The sequence below is a fragment of the Peromyscus californicus genome, unplaced genomic scaffold (genome assembly GCF_007827085.1).
Source record: "Peromyscus californicus insignis strain IS unplaced genomic scaffold, ASM782708v3 Scaffold_5__1_contigs__length_169319896, whole genome shotgun sequence".
Taxonomy (NCBI): Eukaryota; Metazoa; Chordata; class Mammalia; order Rodentia; family Cricetidae; genus Peromyscus; species Peromyscus californicus.
The window spans coordinates 65,189,880-65,216,063 of record NW_026294573.1 but is presented as its reverse complement, the minus strand read 5'-3'; the positions used below and the strand labels follow the sequence as shown (position 1 = coordinate 65,216,063).

General features: G+C 40.1%; 1 protein-coding gene across 4 annotated transcripts in view; it reads left to right on the top strand.

The window, feature by feature from the left end:
- Positions 1 to 26,184, top strand: part of Adamtsl1 (ADAMTS like 1) — a 949,615-nt gene that overhangs the window by 539,946 nt on the left and 383,485 nt on the right. The window contains exon 1 of one of the 4 annotated variants that reach the window (XM_052717523.1): positions 19,773 to 19,969. The exons of the other annotated variants lie outside the window; for them this stretch is intronic. Within the exon in view, the coding sequence (XP_052573483.1) occupies positions 19,907 to 19,969 (63 nt within the window). The 5' untranslated portion in view covers positions 19,773 to 19,906. Of the gene's footprint in view, positions 1 to 19,772; positions 19,970 to 26,184 lie in introns of those variants that run through there. 4 annotated transcript variants of the gene reach the window in all.

Below are 26,184 nucleotides of genomic sequence, written 5' to 3'. Positions count from 1 at the left end.
GACTGAAAATGAAGCTTTCAATACATGGATCTTTGAGGAACACCAAACTTACCAAATTTTTCCTTCTTACTGGATGTCCTTGAAAGTGATTAACTTATTAAAAAAAAATGGAGATGAGAGACTGGAAGACAAAATAACGTTGAATGAAATTGTCATCAAGCATGATACCCCTCTTCCTCAGTGCAGCTAGACTCAGAATATCCTTATGTAGATCAAAATATCCTCTTTTCGGGGATGAAGAGAATGGCTCATGAGTTAAGATCAAGTTCTACTCTTCCAGAGGACCTGAGTCCAGTTCCCAGTACCTCTGTTGGCTCTCACCACCTATGTAGAATGGCTCATAACATCCTCTAATTCGAGCTGTAGGGGATCTGCATGTACTCACAGGCAGACACAACACGTAACTTAAAAATAACAGAAAGAAAATGTTTTATTTACAAAGCAATTTTTTTATTTTTTATACATAAAACTATAAAAGACAAACACCCTGTTATGAGTTTCTGGGGCTTTAATTCAAGGGGCCTTCTTTGAACCTGGTACTTGGAATTTTTTTTTTATTTAGTATCCTGTGATTTTTTTTTTCACCCCAGAGTTTTCACTTAAGCAACGTTCAGATACTTTGGGAAATCCCAAGAAACATGATTTAGAAAGTGGTTCTGGGGGTGTTGGTTAAGCTGTTGTTGCTCAAGCATAAGTATCTGAGTTTAATCCCTGAGAGCCCATATAAAAAGTGAGGTTCAGTAATGAAAGCCTATAATCCCAGAACTGGAGAGGCAGAGTCAGGAGGATTCCTGGAACCCACTAGTCAGCTAGTATAGCTGCCATGGCTTATTCCTGCTTCAGTGAGAGATTCTGTGTTATAAGGTGGAGAGTGATTGAGTAAGACACTGAGTTGATTTGTGGCCTCTACAAACCCATTCACATATGCACCTGCGGACACACACACACACACACACACACACACACACACACACACACAAAGCAGAACTGAGATTGGAGTTCATCAGAACATACAAACATATTCCTATTCCCCTGAAATTCAGATTTAAGAGAAAGTCCATATGGAAGTTTTTTCCCTGAAAACCATCATATTTACTTGAATGTCATGAATGTATGGAAGGCATTTGGCACCCCCATGTTATGTGCCAATGTGAAGAACTCACTGAGGGTAGAACAACCATATACAAAAGGCTTATGTCATCATCATCACTTAGCTCGTCATCAGTTTAAAGTTCATTTAACACCCACAACTCCACCTACTTTGTGTCTATAACACGGAGCATAAAGCCTATGTGTCTGCATGAGGCCATTTATTTGCACCCTTATTCTGTCACGTAATGGGGGCACAAATAATGTTTCACTCAAAGTACTGCTTTACATCTTTCAGAAAAACTATTGCCACTTTTTTGAGTACTCCCTTGATATTGTGTGACTCAGAAGGTTCTTAGGTGAAAATATTTATGTGGCTAGTCCAGAAATGAAACTTAAAATGTTAGCTCCATGTGTTATTAATTAATGCTATCTACGCTCATCAATTCATTTTGAGTCTTCTGGAAGTCTAAAAAGGATGGAGTCCAAAGTATGTCTCAAGTATCCCTCGATGCTACTATCCTGACAACATAGGCATGCACTCCATGCTATCAGTACAAGATTCTAGAAAGCAGAGTTTGAAACTTGCCTGACTGCTCATTTCTTCTGGCTCTCAATTTCATTACCAGTTTGTACTAGTCCCTTCCTTTTTGATAATGGAACCAGGACCAATGAAAATTTGAGGTTTCACTGTATCCTATAAAATAATTATAGGAAATGTGATTAATGATCAGCAAATAAAAATGATTGCAAGCATGTGCCAAACCAACCGCCATTGAGGGGCATCTTAGGTCCCATAAACAGTGTGTTCTCTTACTGCTTCAAATATTGAGGGGAAACAAAGTTGAATTTTGTGTTTCACCTGTTTCATTAATACATCACTTTCCCTCTCCCACCCAATTCATGGGTTGAGTGGGTGTGAATATTATCTACATGCCTAATTAATCATGAGTTTTATTACATCACTTCCTGTGGATCTCCTAAATTTATATTTATTGAAAACTGCATAATCCATCAAGCTAAATTTGCTATTCATTGCAAAATGAGCTTCAGGTACAAGAGGCTTAATATGGAACCTGATAGCCTCCAACTTATTAACATTATGATTTCTCTCAGTGCTTTATGGCTCACTTATAAATACATTTTTTGTTCAAACAGAATAGTGCATTCATAGTCACGATTGTATACAGGTACAAGTTGTTCGCTTTTCTCAAACATTTGGAAGAAATACAAACAAAACCCATATGTTTTAAATATTCCACAGAATACCTTTTTCCCATGTGCTCATATGCTGCAAATGTTTTTAAGCTGGTACCATTCCAAAAGAGTACCACTTACACCCTCATTTTGTGACACATATTCCTAAATATATTCATAAATGCATTTCACTTATGTGTCTTTTTTAAACTAGCATTCAAGTCCTAATATCTCCCCCTCTCTCTCTCCCTCCCTGCCTCCCTCCCCCTCCCTTCCTCCATCTATCCCTTGCTCCCTCTTCTCTCTTCTCTCCTTTCTTTTTTGCTGTCTCATTCACATAGGTTCCAAAGTTTCCAAAACATTTAATAAAATGCTAGGGAGACTTGAATGGCATCTTGTCCACTCCCCTTCTTCAGAACAAGGTGCTCTGTAGTTGATCCAGACTGATGAGACTATAAACTTTAAGAAGTGATTTAAAAAAACAACATGTATAGTATAGACCTCATCTAACAGAAGGTGTCGATTCTCTTCCTGGGAAACAAATGTGCATGTATATAGACAAATCTACAAAATTTCAATTGACTTACAAAGAATCCCCAAACCCAGCAGTATGGAAATGGTTCAAAGATCTAGGGTTAATACCCCTGATTAAAAGTTAAAGAAGAAAACTCAAAATGTGTGCTAGGTAATTCATTGTGTCTTGGCTACTTCATAATCCAAAATCCTTATCTCTAACTAAAAGCCCTTCTATTTCAACTTGTTCTCTTCATTGAGGTCATAAAGAACAGTTAGTCACCATTACCTTTCATATTCTTGAAGGCCACATTAAGCCCCACCTTGGATGTGTCCTCACCAAGATAAATAATCCAGGCTAAGTAACTCCAGTTTGGCTATACCTTTTCTCAGAGGTCCCATTATTCAATCCTTAATCATCTTCGTTGACTTCCTCTGAATAGCCTTCAAGTTTTCCATACTCCTCTGAGGCTAGAGATGCTGTAATTATTCCTCAGACTCCGAGAAAGGTCTACATGTGTGCTTAACAAGCCTTGTGTAGCCCCACAGCCTGGCCATGGCCCTCACATACCCTCCTTCTGTGGTAGACAGCCCAACTCATCACTCTGCATTTCATCAGTGGGCTCTGATTGCTCAGGCTTCTAGACTTTCCATTTTCCTGCGTAAAATGGAAAGGTCATGAGTTGCACTACCCAAGGGATAATTTCAAGGGCACTGTTTGCTGGCTGAGCAAGAGTAAATAAAGGTAATACCTAATGGGTTAATTTATGATAAACTTCTACAAAAATCTGCAACTGCCTGAACTCCTTTCTTTCTTTGTTCAGTGAATATACTTTTATTTCATTTTCTTTTCAAGTTAGAAAATTTTAAAATAAAGGTTCATTAAATGCTAGTTTTCAAATCTACATCCTTTTTTCTCTCTGGAAAGTGACGCTACATTGTTTTTCACTGAGTTCTTCCCCAAAAGGTTACCAGCCTCCAAGTACACCAGTGTCTTCTACACCCTGACACTGCCATGAACCTATGTCACTTTCTCTGCATCTTGACATTTACCACTATCTGAAATTATCTGCTGCTTTTCTGTTTAACTTCTGTTCCATATCATTTTTTTCCAGAGAACAATGTAAGCACTACAAAATCAGGCATTATATCTAGCTGTCCCACCCAGTCCTGTAACATCTAAAACAGTCCTTGGGAAATATGCATATTTTTTATTTCGAAAGAAGCTCTTCCTTCTTCTCCTCCTCCTCATCTTCCTCCTCCTTCTCCTCCTCCTCCTCCTCCTCCTACTGTTACTACAATTTTGTCACCCCAGAATTATAAATTTTTAAATACATGTCCTTAGAAAAGCACTTTAATTTCTATGTACTTTATTTACAATGTCATTTATTATACATTAGAATGCTGTGGACTTTTAAATTACTGAGCTAAAATGAAATTGAGGTACAAGCATGGAAAATGACTTCGATAAAGAAGAGGGAATACTGATATATCAGTCACTATAAAATACATTATAGAAAAAAGTATAAGCATATTAGACGTATACCAAAACAACCAGTTATACACAAAGAAGAGAACCTCTCCACGGAGTAGTTTGACTTCTCCAACATCCCTCTGTGTCCTCAAGAAGCCAGGATGAGTTCTGAGCAGTTCTTTCGACAGACGCATGGGAAGCTAAAGAACACAGAGGAGCTAGGGAAAGCTACTGCACCTTCTCCTTCCCCTCAGGACATAGAAAGAATTCCTCCTTGCAATTTTCTTTATGCACACTATGTTACAATAAAAAAAAAGAGTTCTTTTTTCTTTTGAGAATTCCTCAGCTTGCTTACGTTCTGTCTTAGCTCATGCACAATCACCAGCAGGCATAGTTGACATCCACTCTCCTCCAGGGACAGAAGAGAGGATATGCCTGTGTCTCCACAATCAAATCAATTCCAGGGAAGCGGCTGGGGTCAGATCTTGGCTTCTGGAGTTCTAAATCATGAGGCCTAGGCACTGCTGCCTTTCATGTCTCGGGAAGAATAAAGCCTTTCCATTCATGTCCTTCCCCTTTGCTGCTGTTCTGGAAGGTGCCCATTGGATCCTTGGGGTTTTAAAGAAGAAAAGTGGGGTTTAAAAGGCTTTGGAAAACTATTTTTGTTGAAATCAATAGTTTGGAAAAAATTTTGAGTGTTCATAGGAATAAATAATTTTACATGGTGGTGACTAACACAGAGAGAGAGAGAGAGAGAGAGAGAGAGAGAGAGAGAGAGAGAGAGAGAGAGAGAGAGAGAGAGAAACTGACCAGACAATTACATCCTTGCTATGTGAGATACACTAGATATTTTCTCAGATATTGTTTCTCTTGTTTTCAATGCTGGTTATAACATACTAATTGATTTTCTGACTTATTAGTGGCTTCCCACTCATGGTTGAAAGATGACTTCCTCTCTCCACAGAGGCATGAGTATAGGATTCAAGCGCTTGGGTGTAAACCTTGTAGACCTGATTAAGGTTCAGGCTAGCTTCCCCTTCACTGACTTAATTCATAAGATTTCCAGTGCATTCTTTAGAGAAAACAGCTTAATCAAGGCTAATATATGCTGAGTAGGATTGGGGCCAGAAGAATGCCACTGAGGAGGCACTCTGTCCAGTGGCAATGAGAAATCGGAGTGACTTACAAAAGCACTGTTTCCTCATGGGTGAGTTTTTAAGGCCAGAGCAATAAAATCTTGGAACTAGAAAGGACTTGAACGGCCCTTTGATTTTGTGACAAAAATATTTCCCTGCATGTTCTGAGTGCATAATTGTGTTCCTCTATCAACAGTATTTCAATAAACAATCTTCGCTGCTTCAAGCAGATATATTTTCAACAAAGAGCGTCTAAAAGTAAAATTTGTATGTTTTTCTAAAAGTTGTCATAATTACTGAATTGTGGAGGACACTCTATTATTATAATTCACACATGCGTTTGAGACAATAGTGCTATGTGATCAGATCGTTCATTATTTAAACTTCCATCAAATATCAACTTGAAAACTTATTATCTGCTGTCAAGAAGGACATGCTAAAGTGAAATATAGAATATTTTCTATGTTGAAATGATATTATTTAGGAAATAATGCATCATAAACAAAGTGTCCATTGTATTTCATTGGTCCTTACTGGTGATTTCTTGGGCATACTGAATATGCCACTCTGAACTAGAACCTTGCCACTTTTATTTCAAGCACACTGCTGAACTAGGGACCTCATTTCACTTGTTATTTTAATCGTAAACACTGACTGACCTTAGAACAGTGCTTTTTGGGTGCTTGGGCTCCTATGGTGTGGAGGAAATACTAGGTTTCTGAATTTAGGGAATTTACATGCAAGAGTCTACAAATCAGCACATTATTGCTTAATCAAGTTAGTTAACTAAATCTATCAGGCTTGATCAGATTCTATGGAAAAAAATATTGAACTTTGTCGAGTTTTATTTTTAAAAAAGTCAATCCCCAATTCTCTTAAAGGGGAAGCCCCGTGACATGCACTTGGAACGTTATTTAAAATAGGTGGAAGGGGGACAGGGTGGGAGGTGAGTTGGAGGAGGGGAGGGAGGGAGAACTGTGGTTGGTATATAAAATGAAAAGAAAACCTTTTAAATAAAAATATAATAATAAAGTAAAAATGAGAGCTCACTAGCTCATATTGTTGCCAGTTTGGGACAGCAATCCCTATGCCTTTTCTTCCCATTCGAACTTAACGAACAATAGAAGAAACAGCGAGGTAGAGGTCTGGCTGCAAAGAAGGATCATGTCCTCAGAATGAAGAAATGAGCAGGTGAAGTGGAGATAGCCTCAAGATTCCTGAGCAGATTATCTGGGACATGAGTAGGCCTGCTAAGGAGGAAGACTACCAGCATCCCCTCCCTTGGATATGATGGGATCTCACAGAAGCAAGGAAAGCGCTGGCATTCTCAGTCCAGAGCTGCATTGTTTTGATGCTCTGACTCAAGTCTGAAGCATGACATTTCATGATCAGCTAAGCCGCTGAGCAACCACACCCTGCTCTTGGCAAAAATGTAGATCATATTATATTACGAAGGAGAGCACAATGGAAAGTTTTCTTCAAATAATAAATAAACACTGTATCTTATTTATAAATCTTGTCAAGATTCTTCAAGGACGTGCCCAGCTCCCTGACGAAAGCCCTGTTTGTTTGCTGTGGAAGATGCTGCAGGCAGAGGAGCTGTCTGAACATCCCACCCCCTCTCGGGTTCGGCTTCCTCAGACCGAATCCACTGTGCAGTCCTTTTAGTGGTAAAAGTAAATGCAGGTTTATGGTTGGAGAGAGGCCAGGGCACTCCAAAGGGAAACAGACAGTTGTGAAGAATTATTTATGGCAGGTGGTGTGATGCCTGTGTTGTACTCTGACTTAATAGGGAGAAAATGAAATCTGAGGCAGAGTGATTCCAATTTCCAAATTTTACTAGGTGTGTATGCAGGCTTTACTTTGGGGTGCCATGGAGTCACCCACCCACCCCACCCCACCCCCGACACAGGCTTTTTCTCATAGCTTTCATACATTGTAAAAGTAAGTTCTTCCTTGAACAGACCTTTGAAGGTTCTGTGTGACAACATTCTTGATATCCACAGAGCAGAGATTTCTCCTGTAAACAAAAATTCCATTCCATTGCCAGGAAATGTATTACCGAAGTGTGTATACCTCAGTATCAAATTTCATTATATATCATATTTTAAAATATTTTTAATTGGGGAATTGCTGATAATATTCCATGGAAATCTTTTTCTCTTTGGTGAACAAATTAAATGTCTGGACCCTGGTAGTTGCTTTTGATTTATTGTTTATTGACCGATAGTAGAATTTGATTATTTTTAGACAACATGTATTTTTATTTTCATTAATAATTAAAATTTGCAATGTATTTTCTAAGAAGTCTGTGACCTTGTGAATGGCTAAATTGAACCAATTAGCTTGTACTTTACCTCACATATGTTATCACAGCTCTTCTGCCATTACTAGCAGATACATACATTATTGGTGAAATTATTAAGGCCACTCCACATAGTTAAAAGGGAGGTTTATTTTATGGTGTAACTTACAAGTGAAAGGATAGTTTACAGAGTCTGGGAAAAGCATGGCGCAGTCCAGCGGTGTTCTCTGGAGAACTCTCCTCGGTCTACCTCCTGCATCCAGGGTCCAGGAACCAAGAGAGCCAGAGCATCCGGGATCTCGGGTCTTCAGGGTCCTCTCTTGACCCCGCCTTGTAGGCGTGACAGTTACCGAAGCCTCAGTGGGGGTTGGAACTTCCAGATCAAAGCTGGAATGGCTACCCACTACAATACATTATTGTTGTTCATGGGTAAGGTAAATTTAGATGAATTGGTTTTACCTTTTGATTGATTCTGCCCAACTTCTTTCATTAGAAACCTTGTATCCCAGAATAAAATTTTAAAAGAGAATGGAATTGTATTCATTTGCAAAGCAGTGTCTTGTCCGATTTGTCTACTGGAAACCTCAGCTGTGGAAATAACAAAGAAGTGGAACATGACAAGGGGTCACAAGCATGGTCCTTGAGAAATAAGGGGAAGAGGAGCAGGCATTTTTGCCTCATTGGTTTATAGGTGGAAGGTATTTAGAAACATCTCTATAGACTTTTATATATGAAGATATATGTGCTCATTTATATGAAGTCTTCATGTAAAGTGTGCCTCACATGAGTACACTCATTATGTATGTATGTGTTCATATTTATTGAGCGCTTGCTATTTACTAAGTCCTCTGATAGATACTGGAAAACCACACTGAATTGATTCTGTCAATCACACAAATAGATACAAATGCAAAGAGACAGACACTTGAAACCATGAGCAGCTTAAGTTCTATGTGAGAAAGCAACTGACAGATCCAGAGAGACCTCCTGGGAGAGAGTGTAGAGGCCTGGAGAGCAGCCGCACACACAGCTCTGGAGAGAACCCATGTACATCACTTGTGAAAACGGTATGGGGAAGCATAGCCCCAGTTCCTGCTAGCTAGCCTCTCGCCTGTATGGTGAGACAGCCATGAATGGTAAACCGGAGGTTTTTCAACTGCAAGGAGCCAGGTCATTAGATAAGGTCATGTGTTCATCATCACAGCCAGTGTCAGCGATTTCAGACTTGAGAATTTAAAGCTGGAGATAACCTGCATGGATTTTATAGAGGAAGATTGGGGTTTCCTTTATTTTTTTTCCTCTTTTTAAAAACTACTTTGAAGTAAATATATATAACATAAAATTTACCAATGTAATCATTTTAGGTGTATAGCTAGGCAATATTGAATGCATTCACTTTGTTGTCATGTTCATCATCTTCTACCTTCAAACTTTCTCATCCTCACCATCAGAACCACTAACCATTCATTCCCTGTTCCTCCAACTCCTGGAAAATGCCACTCTCCCCTCTGTCTCTGTGAATCTTATTATTCTAGGTATATTAAATAGGTGGATCGCACATGCCTCCATGGCTCATCTACGCTGCAGCATGAGTCAGAGTTTCCTTCCTTTTTCAATCTGAGTAATATTTCATCATAGGTAATGTTCTGTTTAACCCCTCATTTGTCAGTGGACATCTGGGTTCTATCTGTCTCTGTACACAATTCTGTGTTGAACATATATGTACAAACTCTTGTTAGAGTGTATTCCTTCCTTTGGGGTGCCTACCCAGGAGTGGAATCACTGAACCATATCATGATCCTTCGTTTAATTTTTGAGTAATGAAGCTAATGCTTTTAAATGTATAAATTCCGCAGACATTGATTGGGTCCCAGGTGGGAACAGATAAGATACACTGCCTTCAAAGATCCTATTTGAGTTGCTTTATAATTTTACCTTTTGGCAGTAATAATGGCAGTTAATACCCAGACTGTCTTTTCCAGGCTCCTAGAGACACATGGCATGTTTGTTATCACAAGCAGCCGGACAACTAGAACCTGACACAGACAGCACATTGTAATTTCAGGACTCAGGATATATATGTTCCTCATCTGTCTGTCTGTCACCTGTTGCAGGAGATGCGGGAGAAAATTACTCTAGCTAAGTCAGAGACTGGATTAGTGAAAACGGTACGAAAGAAGCTAAAGAATCATTGCATGTTATTTAGGTTCCACTAAGGTATTGAATTGGATGATGAGGCCACAAGCCTTTCCATTTGAATGATATTATTCTCATGAAGTAACTCATAAAGAAAAATTGACTTGTATAAGGAAACATATAATGCTTTGAAAGTTAAATAAGTTATGATAGACAACAAAACTCAGCTTGGTCACCCCATGAACAGTGTCATGGCACCAAGAATTCACTGTGGGACTTAACAGTCTCATTATGTGGGCATTGGGACCTGCTCCCCTGTCAGAACTACAGTGATTTGTTGTTGTTGCTGCTGCTGCTGCTGCTGCTGCTGCTGCTGGTGATGGGAGTGGTGTTTATAACTCACCTTCTCCCAAACAAATGGAAAGTGCAATCACAACGCAAAAACCGAACAACCTGCATGCGATAGCAAATTATAGCACTTGGAAGACAAAAGGTGAGAGAAGTTTTTATTACTGAGGGAAATGAAGCAATTGAACACAGCTGCTGTTCTGAGCGTCCTAAGAGTAAAGGAGAGAGAGAACAACTCATGGAGTTTGTTTCTTTTTTTTTTTTTTTTTTTTTTTTTTTTTTTTTTTTTTTGGTTTTTCGAGACAGGGTTTCTCTGTGTAGCTTTGCGCCTTTTCCTGGAACTCACTTGGTAGCCCAGGCTGGCCTCGAACTCACAGAGATCCGCCTGGCTCTGCCTCCCGAGTGCTGGGATTAAAGGCGTGCGCCACCACCGCCCGGCGGAGTTTGTTTCTTGTTACAATAAAGTATGTAAAATAAAATAAAAAAAAAATGAAATGCACTAACCTGGCAAAGATGTGCTTTCTATATTTGACCATTAACTTCTAAAAACTTGTCACAGGGATTTTCCATATTATCGAGTAGGATGAACAAAATCATCCTACATACTTTTATAAGACCTTAGGAGTACTTACATATACGGGTTTCTAAATCGCACATTAGCCGTAGTGCTTATTCACAGATCATCTGAGGTGATTGTGCAAAAAGTCAGTCTGAAATGAGCTGGGTCTGAGACTGACTTCGCTCTGCCTGCCTGTTTTATTGGTTTTGCACACTTTCACCACTCTTGTGGTTTAAGCACGTGTATCAAACACTCATCTTTCTCTCCTTAAAGGCTGCAGGGGAGAATTCCAGGTGCACTGCGCTATCTGAGTGTCAGGAACGGAAGGCTCTTGTCCCAGTATAACCTGTGGTTCAAAAAGCCTTCTCCAGTCTTCACACCATCGTTCTAGCCACAAAAGCAGGAAAGATGAATCAGGGGATGACCCTATCCCTGTGGGCATTATTTAGAGCTACACTCACTTCCTCTACTTCCATCATCTTGGTGAGAAATTTTTCTCATGGACACACAGTCCTACACACACACACACACACACACACACACACACACACACACACACACACACACACAAGAAAAAGTCTCTAACTGGGTGGTCATGCTCCCAGACTTTGTCACCAAAATACAAAAAAAAAAAAAAAAGATATTGAGAGACAGTTAATGTTTTTGTCACAGATGTCTTACTTAAAATGAAATTTCCCTGGAAATGCAGATTGTGGTCTAAAAATGAAACTGTTACGAGCAGATATATATGGCAATGACGACAGAAAAGATCCTCACAAGGCCACTCTGCATCAGACAAATGCATTTCTGCCTTGGTCCAAGTAGTAGAAAGTGGGAACAAAGGGAGAGATGGGAGGCACAAAGGGGAGACATTACCACACCAATATGACCAGGCTGTAGGATCATTTGGATGGGTATGTTCTTGCTTCTCTCTCTAAGGCAGAATATGAGAAAGCAGTCACTGGCAGAGTTGATTTGTCCCTCTTTACATAGCCACGTTCCTATGGTGGATTCTCTGAGAATGGCCCTTGGGTCACACAGCAAGCTTGCTGGCTGCTTCCCTTCCACACAAGGATAGTCACAGCTGCCACCTGTGTCCTGTCCAGCTGTTTCCCAAAACCTCCTGGGACCAGCTACCATCCTCCAGTCTGAATGGGAATAGTGTGGCTCCTTTGCCACGGACTCAACTCTTCCTGTCACTGCTCATTTCTGAGCTGTGAAAACAGATTTGGATTTTAGTGGAGAGGAAATGGATGTGTAAAACAGACAAATCTCTGGACTCCTTTACCTGGGTTTCTCTACCACACCCATCTTTGCCCGCAGGACACCTGCATCCATGGTGAATGTTTTGCTGTTGTTGGCTTTTATCCAGTTCTCTGAGTTGTTGCCTTATTTTGCTTTCCTTTTTACTGTACTTACAAGTTCCAGATTCCTTCACGAAAGTCTTTACAGAGAAGGACCACCATGATTTCAAGAAAGAAGCAGACTCCAAGTCCTTTCTAAAAATTTATACATACATATATATATGTGTGTATGTGCGTATATATATATTAGTTCAGCATAGAAACAAATCAAGAGTATAGGGAATAATACAAATGTTAACTAGCTTGGTTTATCTATTTTACAGCATATAATTATTTTAAACCACTCTGTTGTATGTCATAAACACATATGATTTCTGTCAAATTTAAAAAGCAAATAACTTAGAAAATAAACCACTCATGTAAGCTTAAATTAAGAGAATTTTCTTTCATCCTTTCATTATTTAATAGGATCTACTAACTCTTTATCACAGTATTTATAACTGTCACATGAAAGTATCTTAGTTTTGCATAGAAATCATTGATCTAGTTATTAATTTGGAAATAAAACTGGCATACCAGAAACAAAATGAAGACCAATGGTCTATTCTGTCTTTGAGAAACAGTATTCTGATTTTCCATGGTTTTGGATTGTTGCTGAAATTCAAACTTTATTTCACACTCAATCTACATTTTTGTTAGTTTCAGACACTATCTTTTCTTTTGCAATATTTCTGGCTGCTTTCTCTCTGATTCATTTTCTTCCTGTCTTTCTCCTTGTCCACCCTCCATACTCTCTGGACACATGTTAATTCATTCACACCAAGAAGGAAGTTTGCCAAAACTACCTGTCCACGCGGGGGAGCAGTTTTGCAGGGGTTCAGGAAAAAAAACAATTAAGATTTGCTGTTAAAGTTAGATAGACAATTAAAACTAAACTTACAATTTAGAATATAAAAAAGATGTCATCACTGGAGGAAAGATAGCCTTTAAAGCCTGATGGAGTCAAAGAAATCAGAAATAACAATGGTCAGAAGTTTAAAACGTCTACCCTACAAAAACAGCATTAAAATAGATCAATAATGAAAACATTTTCTATCAGAAGAATGGCTCATACCAGCAATGGCTTAAGAATGTCTACTAGTATCTAAAAACACAAAGAGTTCAGCAAGCAAAGGGCCAAAAATAAAGAGTCTCAGAGAACAAATGCCTTAGGGGAAGCCTTTGTGGAGGAGGTGACATTGCCCAGCAGGATGGTGATGGCATGAAAGTCCTTTGCAGCAGGGCCGGAATGAGCAGGTGCATAGGAACTTCCTACCTTGGGACCAGGTAACAGGAGGTCTCCAGCAGGGCTGGGGGATGATTTCCTTCCCTCTTAGACTGGAAGCAGATCAGGGAGGTCCTTGAATGCCACGCAGAGGAATTTGGCTTTTGCATTTTCATCCTACTCACTCTGTATTGTCTATAAATCTGTTAACAGTCCTTCACCTTATTGTCTGGCTCTGTTGTAATTATTTTATCTGTGGAGGATGATGTCATGGAAACAGTGCAGAACTAAGAATCAAGAGCCATGGATTTATATATTACACTTGGGTTTAATATATGGATATTACAACCATAATTCAAGCCTCAGCAATTGCATTGATAAGTCATTCTGTGTCAAAAGGGCCACAAAAAACAGTTTCACTGTCTCCAGAATCCCTGGATTGTGCCCTGTGCACAGTAGGTATGTGGTAGGCATTCACTGAGTATCATTCCATAGTAAACCTTTGAGATCCATTACCTAACTCCAGCTATGTAGAACAATGAAGAGCACTGCTTCAAGCTTACTGGTAGGGAACAATTCCACCCTCTCAGTTCAGTCCAGTGTTTGATTCTAAGCTTTGCTTTGTGGTGTGTAAGGAAAGAATCATGAACTGTGATTAGAGTCTAATTATGATCAATTTTTTTCTGCAGAATTCAATTAGAATTCCATATACAGAGAAAATGTAAAAGACAGGGAGACAGAGAGAGCAAGCCCATGAATCTGTAGATTGGTAGTGCTTCCTTGATTCCTTTGTATCCAGCTCTGAGTGGAGACACAGCAAACCCCTCACCACACTGCTGACTATAGCCTTGTGGTGGTGCACATCCTTCCCCGTGCTTAAAAGATTCACATCAATCAAAACCAGCAAGCACACACACACACACACACACACACACACACACACACACACACACACACACACACCCCTGGGATCACAAAGTTTCATCCATTTGTTTCCTAAAAGACCTGCTAAGAATAAATGTAACAACTAGGATTTGAACCCTTTGACCCCAAATCAGCTATTTTCTTCCCAGGTATCTCCAGAATTCACTTTTGCTGCTAGCTGGCGTCAAAGATTTTAACCACATGCCTACAACATGCGAAGTCCAGAAATCAGCTTTGTAGACCTTGGCGGGGGGGGGGGGGAGTGTAAGCTGACACCCGTAGAGAAAATCAGATCTGAGCTCCCCCAGAAGTAACATGAATTAGAAGGATATTGTGGAGTGTGAACTTGAAAACATGTCCACTAAATAACCTGTGCTGGCATGGCAGGGGGGTAGAAACATGTTCTCACCCTCTGCCTTCTGTCCTTTTGTTGCCTCTTGGGTTGCTTTTTAAAAATCTCCTGAAGGTCTCTGTATACGTTGTCTTCACTATCTGTTTGCCTTCTCATCACTAAGCTCTCAGACCAGCCATGACCACTCAGTACTCTGTACTCCAGAACCCTCTGGCCCACACAGAGGCCACGCAGCTCAGTGGCTGTAGATATAGATTTCATGAACTCAGAAGGTAGCCTTTCCTTTTTGCTGGGTATGTGAGCTTGCCTGTGCTTCAGGGTTCTCTTCTGTCAAAGAAGATAGATCAGTTAGCATTCTTATAGAGAACAGGATTCATTCGTGTCAATTTAAATGAAATGTGATGTTGTAAGTTATTAAATAACATAAAGTTTGAATTTCCAAGGAAGAAGATTACAATATAAGTTTTCTGAGGGGTCCCAGTCTACTTTCCATCACCATGGGAACTGCTGGTTTACCCACAGCCAAGAAGTTAGTTATCTGATGACTGCAAAAGATGTGGAAATGAAAGGGTGATAAGGACAGTCTACTTTCTCTGATCCAGTTAGTAAAATAAATGCCCCATACTTGTCTCTCAATGTAAAAAGTTAGTGGACTAGCTTGTAACCATATCGTTCTATGGCTACTTTTATAAACAATGAAAGCAAAGCATGAGCTTTGCCTCACTTCCTCCTTCTAGTTCTTGTGGCAGTTTCATAGAGGGCAAATCTGAGTTCGATATAGCATCTTAGCTGCAAAGGAGTCTGGAATAATTTTGAAGTTTGAGGCCTCTGCCGAACAGAAAGGCACTGGGCTGAGATGAAGGATGCTTGTAAGTGGCATCTATATAAGGCTAATCAATGTATCTGTCCTGAGGATTGACAAAATAATTGCATTGAGTTATGAACATAAAGTACTTATGGCTATGCCTGAGGCCACATGGAAGACAATAAATGTAGCTGTTATTCGGCCAGCTTGTCAGACTTGGAAAGACAAATAGCCGGAGCTAGAGTCTCCAAAGTTCCCACCTGACAATACACAACTTTAATGAGACTATTTATTGTATAAGAGTAGCACTTCTTCCTTACAAGTTGTGAATAAGAATCATGCTCTACCTCACCAGTTTCTGCTCAGATTTTGTGCAAAGGATGACTCGGAACTTGGAACTTGCAATGCATGCTGGGTGAGTTGAAATCTGTGCTGGGATTCCAGCCCCTCCCCCTGAGAAGCCCACCTCCGTCTGTCTTCTGCCCCCACTTTGCTCTCTTTGAATGTCCAGATTATCCACTGATATCAAAGACCTTCACTACAGCCCCATGGGAAAAACAAGGCTGGCTTGCTCCTATATTGCCATCTCTGCCTCTTCAAAGGGGAGAATGTAGGACTGACTCGGCTCTTTGAAGTCCTTGTTTCTGAGACTCTCCAGAAACACCCTGTCCATGCTCTACCATTTCTGCTACTGCAGGGCTAAGTAAAGAGGCCCAACCTCAAGGACCAGACAGGTGGCTCTGGAGCAAAAGCTGTGAGGCATTTTCCTCAGGGAGAGAAATTCCGAAAGTTTAGCTCACTCTTTCCTGCCATAAAGCACACTGACTGTTAACAGCTTGCTGCTGTCCAAGCTGGTGTTTTTTAAATTAAGTATTGTTAAATCCATACCATTTGGAATGATGCTTCAGACAGCCCTGACACTCGCTCTTGCTGCTGCATTCATTTCACCTAATATATTGTGCATGGAACCAGGAACGAGGCTGACGGCTGCCACAGCTTCTGGGGGCTGCCGTGCACAGACACTTGCAGACGGCTTTAATTTAGATACCTGAAGAGGAAAAAAGGAACACGGCCAACGCCCTGCTCAGTGCCATAAGTGGCTTTTCCTCAGCTGCCATAACTATGATCTGCATTACATAGGGTTTATGTTATTTTCCCTTGGCCCTTAAACGCTCTTAGAAGTGACAAGGTTGGGAGACAGAAACTGTAGACTAAGACAAGATACTTTCCACTGCCAGGTAACCTATATGCACAAGAAACTCTGGTCATCTCCATTTCTGTTCCTTCTCCTTTGTCATAAGCATCTCCATCCACTACAGTGCCAACCTTGGAATCTATTAATATGTATATGTAGATAAAAATGTGTATGTATAAGAATGAGATGAGTGGATTTGAAGTTGGAAGTCCCTGCTCCAGGGGCTAGCTCCTGCCTGTGGAGCCTTTATCAGGTCGCCTCTCTGAGCCTCCGTTTCATGTGTATTAGACAGTAGGAGCACTTAAGCAGCTCCATAAAGTGCCAAGAAGTCTCCAAAGCCACAGAAACTTTAGTAATTATCTGTTAACTCATCCTAAAACCTTTCCCCAATGCCTCAAACCCAACTTGATTTTGTTCTTTTCTTTTTAAGTTACACTAAATATGGTGTCTCCCTTGTACTATATGAAACATAGAGTGAACAATTGCTTTTTCTCATTTCTCTTGGTAATCCTCATAGAAAAGAAAATTCTGCAAACCTTCACTGGTTTGACTCACAGTTGAGGTCTTGACTAAAATGCTGTGTTGTTCCGGGGCTTCGTTGAAGGGACCATGTTGCTGTACACTGACATGACACCAGAACTCAGAAGATTATTTCCAAAGAAGAATCTGGACTAGCACAGAAGTGGTATTTTCCCATCATGCCAATGTTATTTCCCTACAAATAGCATCTTGCCAGTCAGTGTTACAGCATTCCTTAATTCCAAAAATTTACAATATTCCTTCTCCCACACCTGTTCATCCTTCTAGTTGACACTGTATAATGAGTGAGTTTTCATGGTAAGAGGGAGGAAGTGGTGTTAAGTGAGATGTTTCATTTTGTAGTGAACTCTTCGGCTGACGACCCAGGAGGGGATTGTGTGTGTGTGTGTGTGTGTGTGTGTGTGTGTGTGTGTGTGTGAGAGAGAGAGAGAGAGAGAGAGAGAGAGAGAGACAGAGAGAGACAGAGACAGAGACAGAGACAGACAGAGACAAAGACAGAGGAGACAGAGACAGAGACAGAGAGACAGACAGAGACAGAGAGAGTCAGAGACAGAGAGAGAGAGCAGAGAGACTATAACTGAGGATTTATTTTAGTCCATTAATCTTTCTTCATTGTGGTGAGGATTTCAGATATCTATCCAACATAGCTGCATTTACTTGTGAGTGATACTTACTTATATGCATCCAGTACCTTTTCAGAGATTTGTAAAACTAATCGTTCTAAAGGGGAAAAGCATATTTCAAATATAGGACCTTTGGGGCTTATAGATGTGTACTATCCACTTTCCTAGTTCAGCATGTAAAATATTGAGGGCCAAGTGAGTCCTCATATGCCCTAGACCAGTGGTTCTCAACCTATGGGTTGAGACCTCCAGGAGTTGAAGGACCCTGTCACAGGGGTTGAATATCAGATATCGTACATATCAAAGATTTACATTATAATTCATAGTAATAGAAAAATTACAGTTATGAAGTATCAATGAAATAATGTTATGGTTGGCGGTCACTACAACCTGAGGAACTATATTAAAGGGTCGCAGCAGTGGTTGAGAACCACTGCCCTAGACTTTCATGACAGGCTAAAAGTAGGAATTTTTTTTTAAACTCCTCTCTAATCGATACACCACATGGAAGGAGTAACCAAAGCTGAGCAACCTGCTTATCTTCACCTCTTTGTGATGCCTCCTTTGTATGTACATGGCAGGACTGCCTGTATTCACACGCCTATTGTAGTAAGGTAGTTTTTAATAATGAAATGGAAGAACATGCATTCTAAGTGCCCTCTACCTTCTCCACTGCATATATTTTGGCTGTCAGATCTGCAAAGGAAACACTTCTATTGTGGAAATGTAGGGCTACATTTGCTGCTTTATTCTTTCCAAGCTGAATGAGTTTCTTAGTGATAAGGAGGAAAGACAGGCTTGTTTGACACTTAACACTTTTCTAATACTATAATAAAATCCTCCTGGCCCACTCAGGCTTTGCTTGATGTGGATGAGGCAGACTCTGAATCTTTCTGGCCTTTTCCTGTGGCCATATGGTCACCCCGGAGCCCATTAGTACTTCCTACAGCTGGATTGTGCCTCAGAGGTCAACCTGTCCGACCTCTTTCCACAGTGATGGAGAAGAAGTTGGTACCCACTCATCCTAGTCCACTCAACCCTCTTTCCACAACGATGGGAAAGAAATGGTTCCACCCTCATCCTTTTTTGCACTATAACAACTCTGAGAAAGCCTGAGTCAGGTGTCCAGTGAAAATTGTTTGGGGTTAACTGAGGGTTAATTCACCCTTTCTTTCCTGCCGTGGGCTAAATCAGATAGTTAAAAGTTGGCAAGGTGTCAAAACCCAGTGGCCATTTCACCCCAAAGTGGAGCATCCTGAAGTCTTTGTCCAGGGTTTCTTCTAAACTAGGGGCTTTAAATGAGTCTAATTGTACCCTTAAAACTCATAAATGTTGGATGTTTCAAATCATCACTCCACAAAGAAGGACTTTGCCAACCCTTTTCTTTATTTTCGAACCAAGACCTTAATACAGAAAATAGCTAATGCTATTGTTAGGTTTAGTGAGGATCTTTCACAACCATCTACAGTATTCTTTTCCAAACTCATAGGGGAAAATAAAAAGGCACTTTATGGAAGAGGAAGAGAGTGCTCGCACCAAATACACTTAAAGGGCACATTCAGTCCTGACAAGGGCTTGGTCCCTTTATAGCATATGTTCTATATTGACGGGGATTAAGTTTCTCTCCTGAATGGAACAATACACCGTCACAGGGAGCTACTGTACTTTCCAGAGCAACAGACACCAGTCCAGGCAAATGGCAAACAGAATCCTGTCTCACGGAGCACTAACCAGGTTGGTTCAGAGCGCAGCCCTGCTTACTCTTTGCGCTTTGCGCTTCTGCCTTCGCTTCTCTCCTCAGGCTCAGCTGCTCACTTCCCGGGCTTCCCGTCTTTTTCCCTCTTTTATGCTCACACTGTTCACTTTCTCTGCAAACCCCCCCCCCCCACCCCAGCTTTGTTATTCAGCATGTCTGATTAGCAGGAGTCTGATTGGCTGGCTGCCTGCTCTAGAGAGATTCCATTCAGCTTACCCCCCACCCATCCACCCACCCACCCTCGCTCAGGAAATGTGAGCGGGGCTGATGGAAGCTGATAGGCAGGGCTGGAGTGTGAGCCCCAGCACTGGATGTGACAGCAGCGGGCAGAGGAGCACTTAGCAGCTTATTCAGTGTCCGATTCGGATTCCAGCAAAGATCCAAGCATGGAATGCTGCCGTCGGGCAACTCCTGGCACACCGCTGCTCTTTCTGGCTTTCCTACTTCTGGTAAATGCCTTTTCATTTCAATACGTTACTGTTGCCACTTGGTCTGGGTGCTGTCGAAATGTGTGTGTGTGTGTGTGTGTGTGTGTGTGTGTGTGTGTGTGTGTGTGCGTGTGCGTGTGCGTGTGCGTGTGCGTGTGCGTGTGCGTGTGCGTGTGCGTGTTTTCAAACTCCAGGTAAAAGAACTTTTGCAAGGTTTACAAAACCCAACAAACAAAATACAACTTAACTCCTTTGAGAACTTTAACCCCAACTTCCCCAGCAAAATAAACTGCAAAAGACTTTCTGGAATTAGTTACAGGTATGTAATGATACTTATACCAAGACATGAGCTTCAGGATCTATATATTACTGCATTGAGTGTGTGCTGAGAATTATATAAATAGTTGTGTGTATGCTGCGTGGAATTTGGGTAACAGACGTCCTGAGATCAAACTCACTGTGGTGTTTGAGATTTTCTAAAGGATGGGCAGTAAAGAGCTTGCCTGCTTCTTGTTCCCCCAAGAATTATTTCTCTCTATACGTAAGAGCTACTGAACCAGGTGAAAACAAGAAACGAGAGAACTGTTTACAGTCAACCCAGATTATAGGTCATAATTACTATACTCATTTATGGATACAAGTTAATGCTAGTGTTTATGAATTGAAGATTAAAGTCTTTCATCTCAGATCTACTTCTGAAGGCGAATAGAGACCGATGACTTCTTGCCCTGGTGATTTCCAGTCACAGTGATAAGACTCTTCTCTTGAACATCAGCACACACTGCATTTTTGACTCAAAGTAAATGTTCCTTTGTGACTCATGCTTGGTTTTATGGGCAGAAAATGAACATATACTGTTGTCCAAAAAAAATCTACACTCAAAATATTAATAGCAATGCACATTTCTTTTAAACCAGAGTGTTCTGGGCAGGCAGTTTAGCAAACCTCATCTGAAGGTTTGATTCCAAAATTTTCACACACCAATTCCAAAGAAACGTGATTCTAGCTCTCCTTGTCACTACTATGGCATGCCAGAATGTCTTCAGAAGGTAAAAGAGCAAATAAAGAACTGAGGTAAAAATGCAACCATTGTATAGGACACATTGCTTTGTTGATGGAGAAGGAATATTTTTGTTCTGCTTGATTCTGACAAATTTGATCAACACTGGAATTTTGAAGAAGGGAAGCAAACCATTTAGTTACAAATCAGAAAACTCCAGGAAGATCAATGGGATACAGTGACCAGGCAGCAATGAACTATCTCATGCAGTATTGTCTCTTAATCGATTGCATCACTGTGGCTAAAAACTTAGAATACCGCTTTGCAATTAGAAATCGTTTCTATTTTCCCATGCAAGCATGAGTTGATGAGTTAGTTACACTGAGGACTGAAATGAGCAGTGTGTGAGGTGTGCTTTATGGCTGTGGAGCAAGGAGTTTGGGAAAGGTGTCTCATTTTTTCCATATGGGATATGTGACTTGCATACATCATTAATTTGTCTCATCTTTCCGTCTTTGTGATTGTTTTTAAAGTGTATGTTAGTCTCCCATTAAATTGCATCATAAAGCAAATTACCAGTTCACATTACCTGCTATGTTATTTTCATATGGAAATATGATTTCATTACACTTAAGCAACACTCATTCAGCAGCAGATTGATTTTCTATTCATTTGGTAAATACATTACATTCCCTTCTTATATCTTGAATATTCATATAGGTATCTGAGCAAGTAATTAGACTCATACTGAAAAAAAAGTGTTTGTTTATTTCAAAAAGACTTAACATGTTTGAATTACAATAATTATATTATGGAATTAGAATTTAATCATACCCAGGTTTACTTTATGCATATGCTTAAGTGGTTGTGAATTTGAAGATTATGCTAGGAAAGAAAGAACTGGCTGCTGAGTGCAGGGCAAAAAGAGCATTAGTAATAGCTGTCATGCAGGGTGTGTATGAAGGTGTGAAACACTAGGTTACTTGTTTGAAAATCATTCTAGTGACTCTTCATTATAGCTCTAAAAATCAGGTACTTTAAAGCCCATTTTATAGATGAGAAATCAAGTTTATATATACTTTATACTGTGGTTATCAAATGTTCAGCAATTAAAGACATACTCTTCATTCTAGATACGTAGTCTTTATGGATCATAAAGGCCTTTAAAGACATGCATAATATGATGGACATGCATTGTACTCTGTCATTAACTATCTTGTTTGGCTTTGTAGCCAAAATTAATTACTGGCTTAAGAGAAAGTGAACTTTAGCCTGACCTGTAGTTGACTTAGAACCGAAGTGTGACATCATCAGCTCAACTTTCAGGCCTGATACAGAAGTTGAATTTGAGAATTTGTTATTTCTATAGTTCTTTTATATATTACAAGAATTTATCTGGTATTAGAATTAACTAAGCATAACCTGTCTGTACAGTGGCAAGCCCAGTTGTTGCCTGATCAAAATAGCCTTCATTTCATTGACAGCTAAATGATCTATATCAGAACTCAGTTCTTGGATGTGTACAAATATGGAATGTTATGGAGCCTTACTTGTCAGCAATCCTTTTCTCCTAGAACATTATTCTGGAGAGAATGAGGCCCCAGTGTGGTTTATCTGTGTGTCTATCTGAGTTCACTGTCCATCCTTTAACGCACAGTAACCATGTCACTATAGACTTCTTTTTTACTCCAAAGGCTGATCAAGAGGTTTCATTTTGCTATTCAGGTCATATTAAGACACATTACCCATCTTCCCAATCTCCTGTTCTTTGTCTCAATTGTTTAGATAAAAAGAAATGTGGCAACATCCACGGCCAGCCATTGACGCTTGTGTCCATCTACTCTTGAAGTCAAATCTCTTCCTGTCAGAGACACATTTAATCAAGCCTGCACTCGATTTTTGTTTCTTTTAAGTGGTTGTAAGGTCTTTTGCCCGCTATTGTGAGAGTTGCAAAAGTAACACTCAGAGTTATAATAAAGTACATGTGTTTTTCTGTTGAATTTCTTTTTCGTCTCTACACTAATTTATACATGGAAACTAGTCAAATACAATAGTCCATTCCCTTCAGCTCCTCTGGCACTCCCCTCCACTATTATCTAAGTGAATCTATCTTGGATGGTGAGAAGCACCATTAGCCTGTGGAATGAATGTTAAATCCCTTATTACAACGGATTGTGCTCTGCTCCAGAAGAAAGAGAGAGAGAGAGAGAGAGAGAGAGAGAGAGAGAGAGAGAGAGAGTGTGTGTGTGTGTGTGTGTGTGTGTGTGTGTGTGCATATGCAAGCCTTTCTAAAGAACTTCTCACTCTCCATCTATTTTTTATTCTCATATCTATACCATCTTTAAATCAAGGTAAAGGATTTTCCTTATGTCTATAGGACATAATGGCATTTATTATAAAATTATTTCTTATGGTTTTGTGAAGTTTCTGGTCTTCCTGGGTTCTTATCTTTAGTGATTCTGATGTCCTGGTCCTCAAAATGATTTCTCATGAGAACCAATGTACTATATATTAGCTGAGGGAAGAATGTCCAATAGTAGTCACTAGTGAACCATGGAAGAAACTTGTTATACTGGGGACGTTCCCTCAGAAGTTTCTATGGATAGTCAAGACTTTTGAAAAAAAGTGGGATTACAAAAATGAGTACACGTCTGTCCCTTTATATGATGGTTAATAATGTTGTTGACTTCTAGAAATGCCTTCTATAAAAGAATGTGGAAAGCAATCTTCTGAGTTAATTGCGGCACAAGTTCATTCTTACACTCTATAGCTAAAGCAAGGATTTGTACAACTTTATATTAGTGTAAGGAACAAGTTTTTCTGCATCTACTACAGCATCTAGATGATGCCCTTTGCACACTGGTGTGAAAATTGCTTGTGAACTTGGCCAAGAGATAGGTTACATCCAGTGTGGCCCCAAGTCGTCCAGTTTCTGTCCTCTGACTTCATGTGTACAGTCCAATTTCTTTGGTAAAATGACAGTTCTGCTTTTAATTTGTGTATCTCTCAGGTTCCAGGACTGACACTTTCTTAGGTTCAATTATTTAAGTTCCATTCTGCCCTTTCCTCAGCAAATGCACTCTCTGGTTTCTGAGGTCTCATGAGCCAATGACCTTAGAGTGACCTATTCTCAGGCTGAGGACATGAGTGAGTCTCACTTTGAGTGAGGGCGGCCCTTGACTCACTGGGAATAACCTACTGGTTGCATGTACTGAGATTATCACAGGAGGATGCCTGAGTTCAGTATCTTGCCATTGTTGGTTAATTTTCTTCAGAAAGCTGCCTTCAAGCTTTGTGTTTTAATCAGAATGAGACAAATTCGTGTCATTTTCTGTCTGCGTCATAAAAACCCTACCATGTGGTTGAATTTTGGCTTGATTGGCAGTACTGGCTCACGAGCAGCTTAGGACTGGCATACCAAGGTGATGTAAGTCTGAAAGGATCCTAATTGAACTAGGCCAGCACAGCTGTGCGGGGAGCCTGCCTGCCTACTGGGTAAGCTGTTGCTATCAACCCCTTCTTTCCATGAGCTCAAAAACAAATGACTAAATCTCCCCAGTTCCCGAACTTCAAGATTAAAACCTACATTGAATAAAGCTTAACTGTTCTGCTTCCTCTCACAGGGACTTTGTTTGCTGGAGCACCCAGCATGGAAGGCAGTTAGTTTGTTACAATTTTTCTGGCCATGTCAAGAAGTTGCCTAATCGCTAGTCTGTAGCCAACAGTGACCTTTGACCTTTCATTTGTTTTATTTCCAAGGCGCTCAGAAATTATAAAATTGGATTGGCTGTTTCCTATATTCAGTAATAGTCTCGGTTTTGGTCAAAGAAATAAACAGCTTATCTCAATAATTAATCATAAACTGTCTTAGAAGAAATAGTATATTTTCTGTGCGTGAATATCCCCACCCCAAATCCCACAATGCATAGCTACATATAGAGTCTGCATCAAATTGTGTGGCAGAAGGCATTAAAATTATAATTCATTGCTTCGTCTAAAATATTTTCAGTGTAGCTTTGTAGTTCTGGTTCTACTTTGCATCTGTTTCTGTCCTTGTATTTCTTCTATTTGACTTAGATTTATGTCTGTCCTACAAAGCCATGGAGGGACATCAGAACGGGTAATGTAATCTTCCTATTGCTATCAGAATCTCTATAAATGTGGTTGAATGAGCAAATGGGTAAGTCAGAATGACTCAGCAAGAAATACTGCAAGCAGGGAAGAAAACTGACCATTCACTTTCAGTGTGAAGCATTGAAGTATCTTTTTGTTTTCAGTAAGCCCAAGTCAAAAGCAACTGAATAAATTCAAAAGAGAAGACATCGACTTTGTGTTTCTGTCTTAGATGTGTATAGGCGCACAATGAATAATAATTAAACAGTAATTCCTTTTGCTATTGTCGTTTAGAATAAATCATTTTGCATATTTCCTATATATTTTTTATCCATTAAGGTCTCAAGTATTTTTCCTTTCACAAAACTTGTCATAAGGAGAATGTAGTGTTTACATTAGCCACAGTTTCATAAAACAAAGGATTTATAAACTCCCACTTTAGTGGACCAAGTGTTATTAATTTACCTGTTTTCTTTTTACTACTGTGCACTGAGATAACCCGCATCTCCCAGCCTTCCCTGTTGTTAATATTCTGATCCCACCCCTTGGCGCCACCCTGTGTCTTGACTTAAAACTTGACTTAAAAGCCTCCTCTTCTGCTTCACTCCCACTGAGATGTGTACCCTTTGACTCCCCCTTTCTCTCTCTCTCTCTCTCTCTCTCTCTCTCTCTCTCTCTCTCTCTCTCTCTCTCTCTCCCTCCCTCCCTCCCTCTTTCTATCTCTCTGCCTCTTTACCTCTCTGTTATAATAAACTCTCCACGTGGATGCATCATCTGGGTTGTGTATCACTGGCTTCCACCACCGCTATGCACAGACATTTTAAATTCTCAGGATGGGCAGGCTACCAAGTGACAGGCCTTTGTCCCCAGATGACTAAATGGATTGCCACCTACCCCCCAACCACTCTCAGGAACCTTCACTGTGAATGTTCATTTAAATATAGGAAATAGCCTTTGTTATGTGAAAATCCTAAAATTTGTGGAAATGTGTTATATGCTCAAAACCTTTACAAATAACATATGCTTCAAATTTAGATTTTATGCATTCGAGTGCATACTTGTAAGCGCTAATACCTCTTTCCATTTATTATATGGAAAAAGAAAATGAAGAGGATGCCACAGC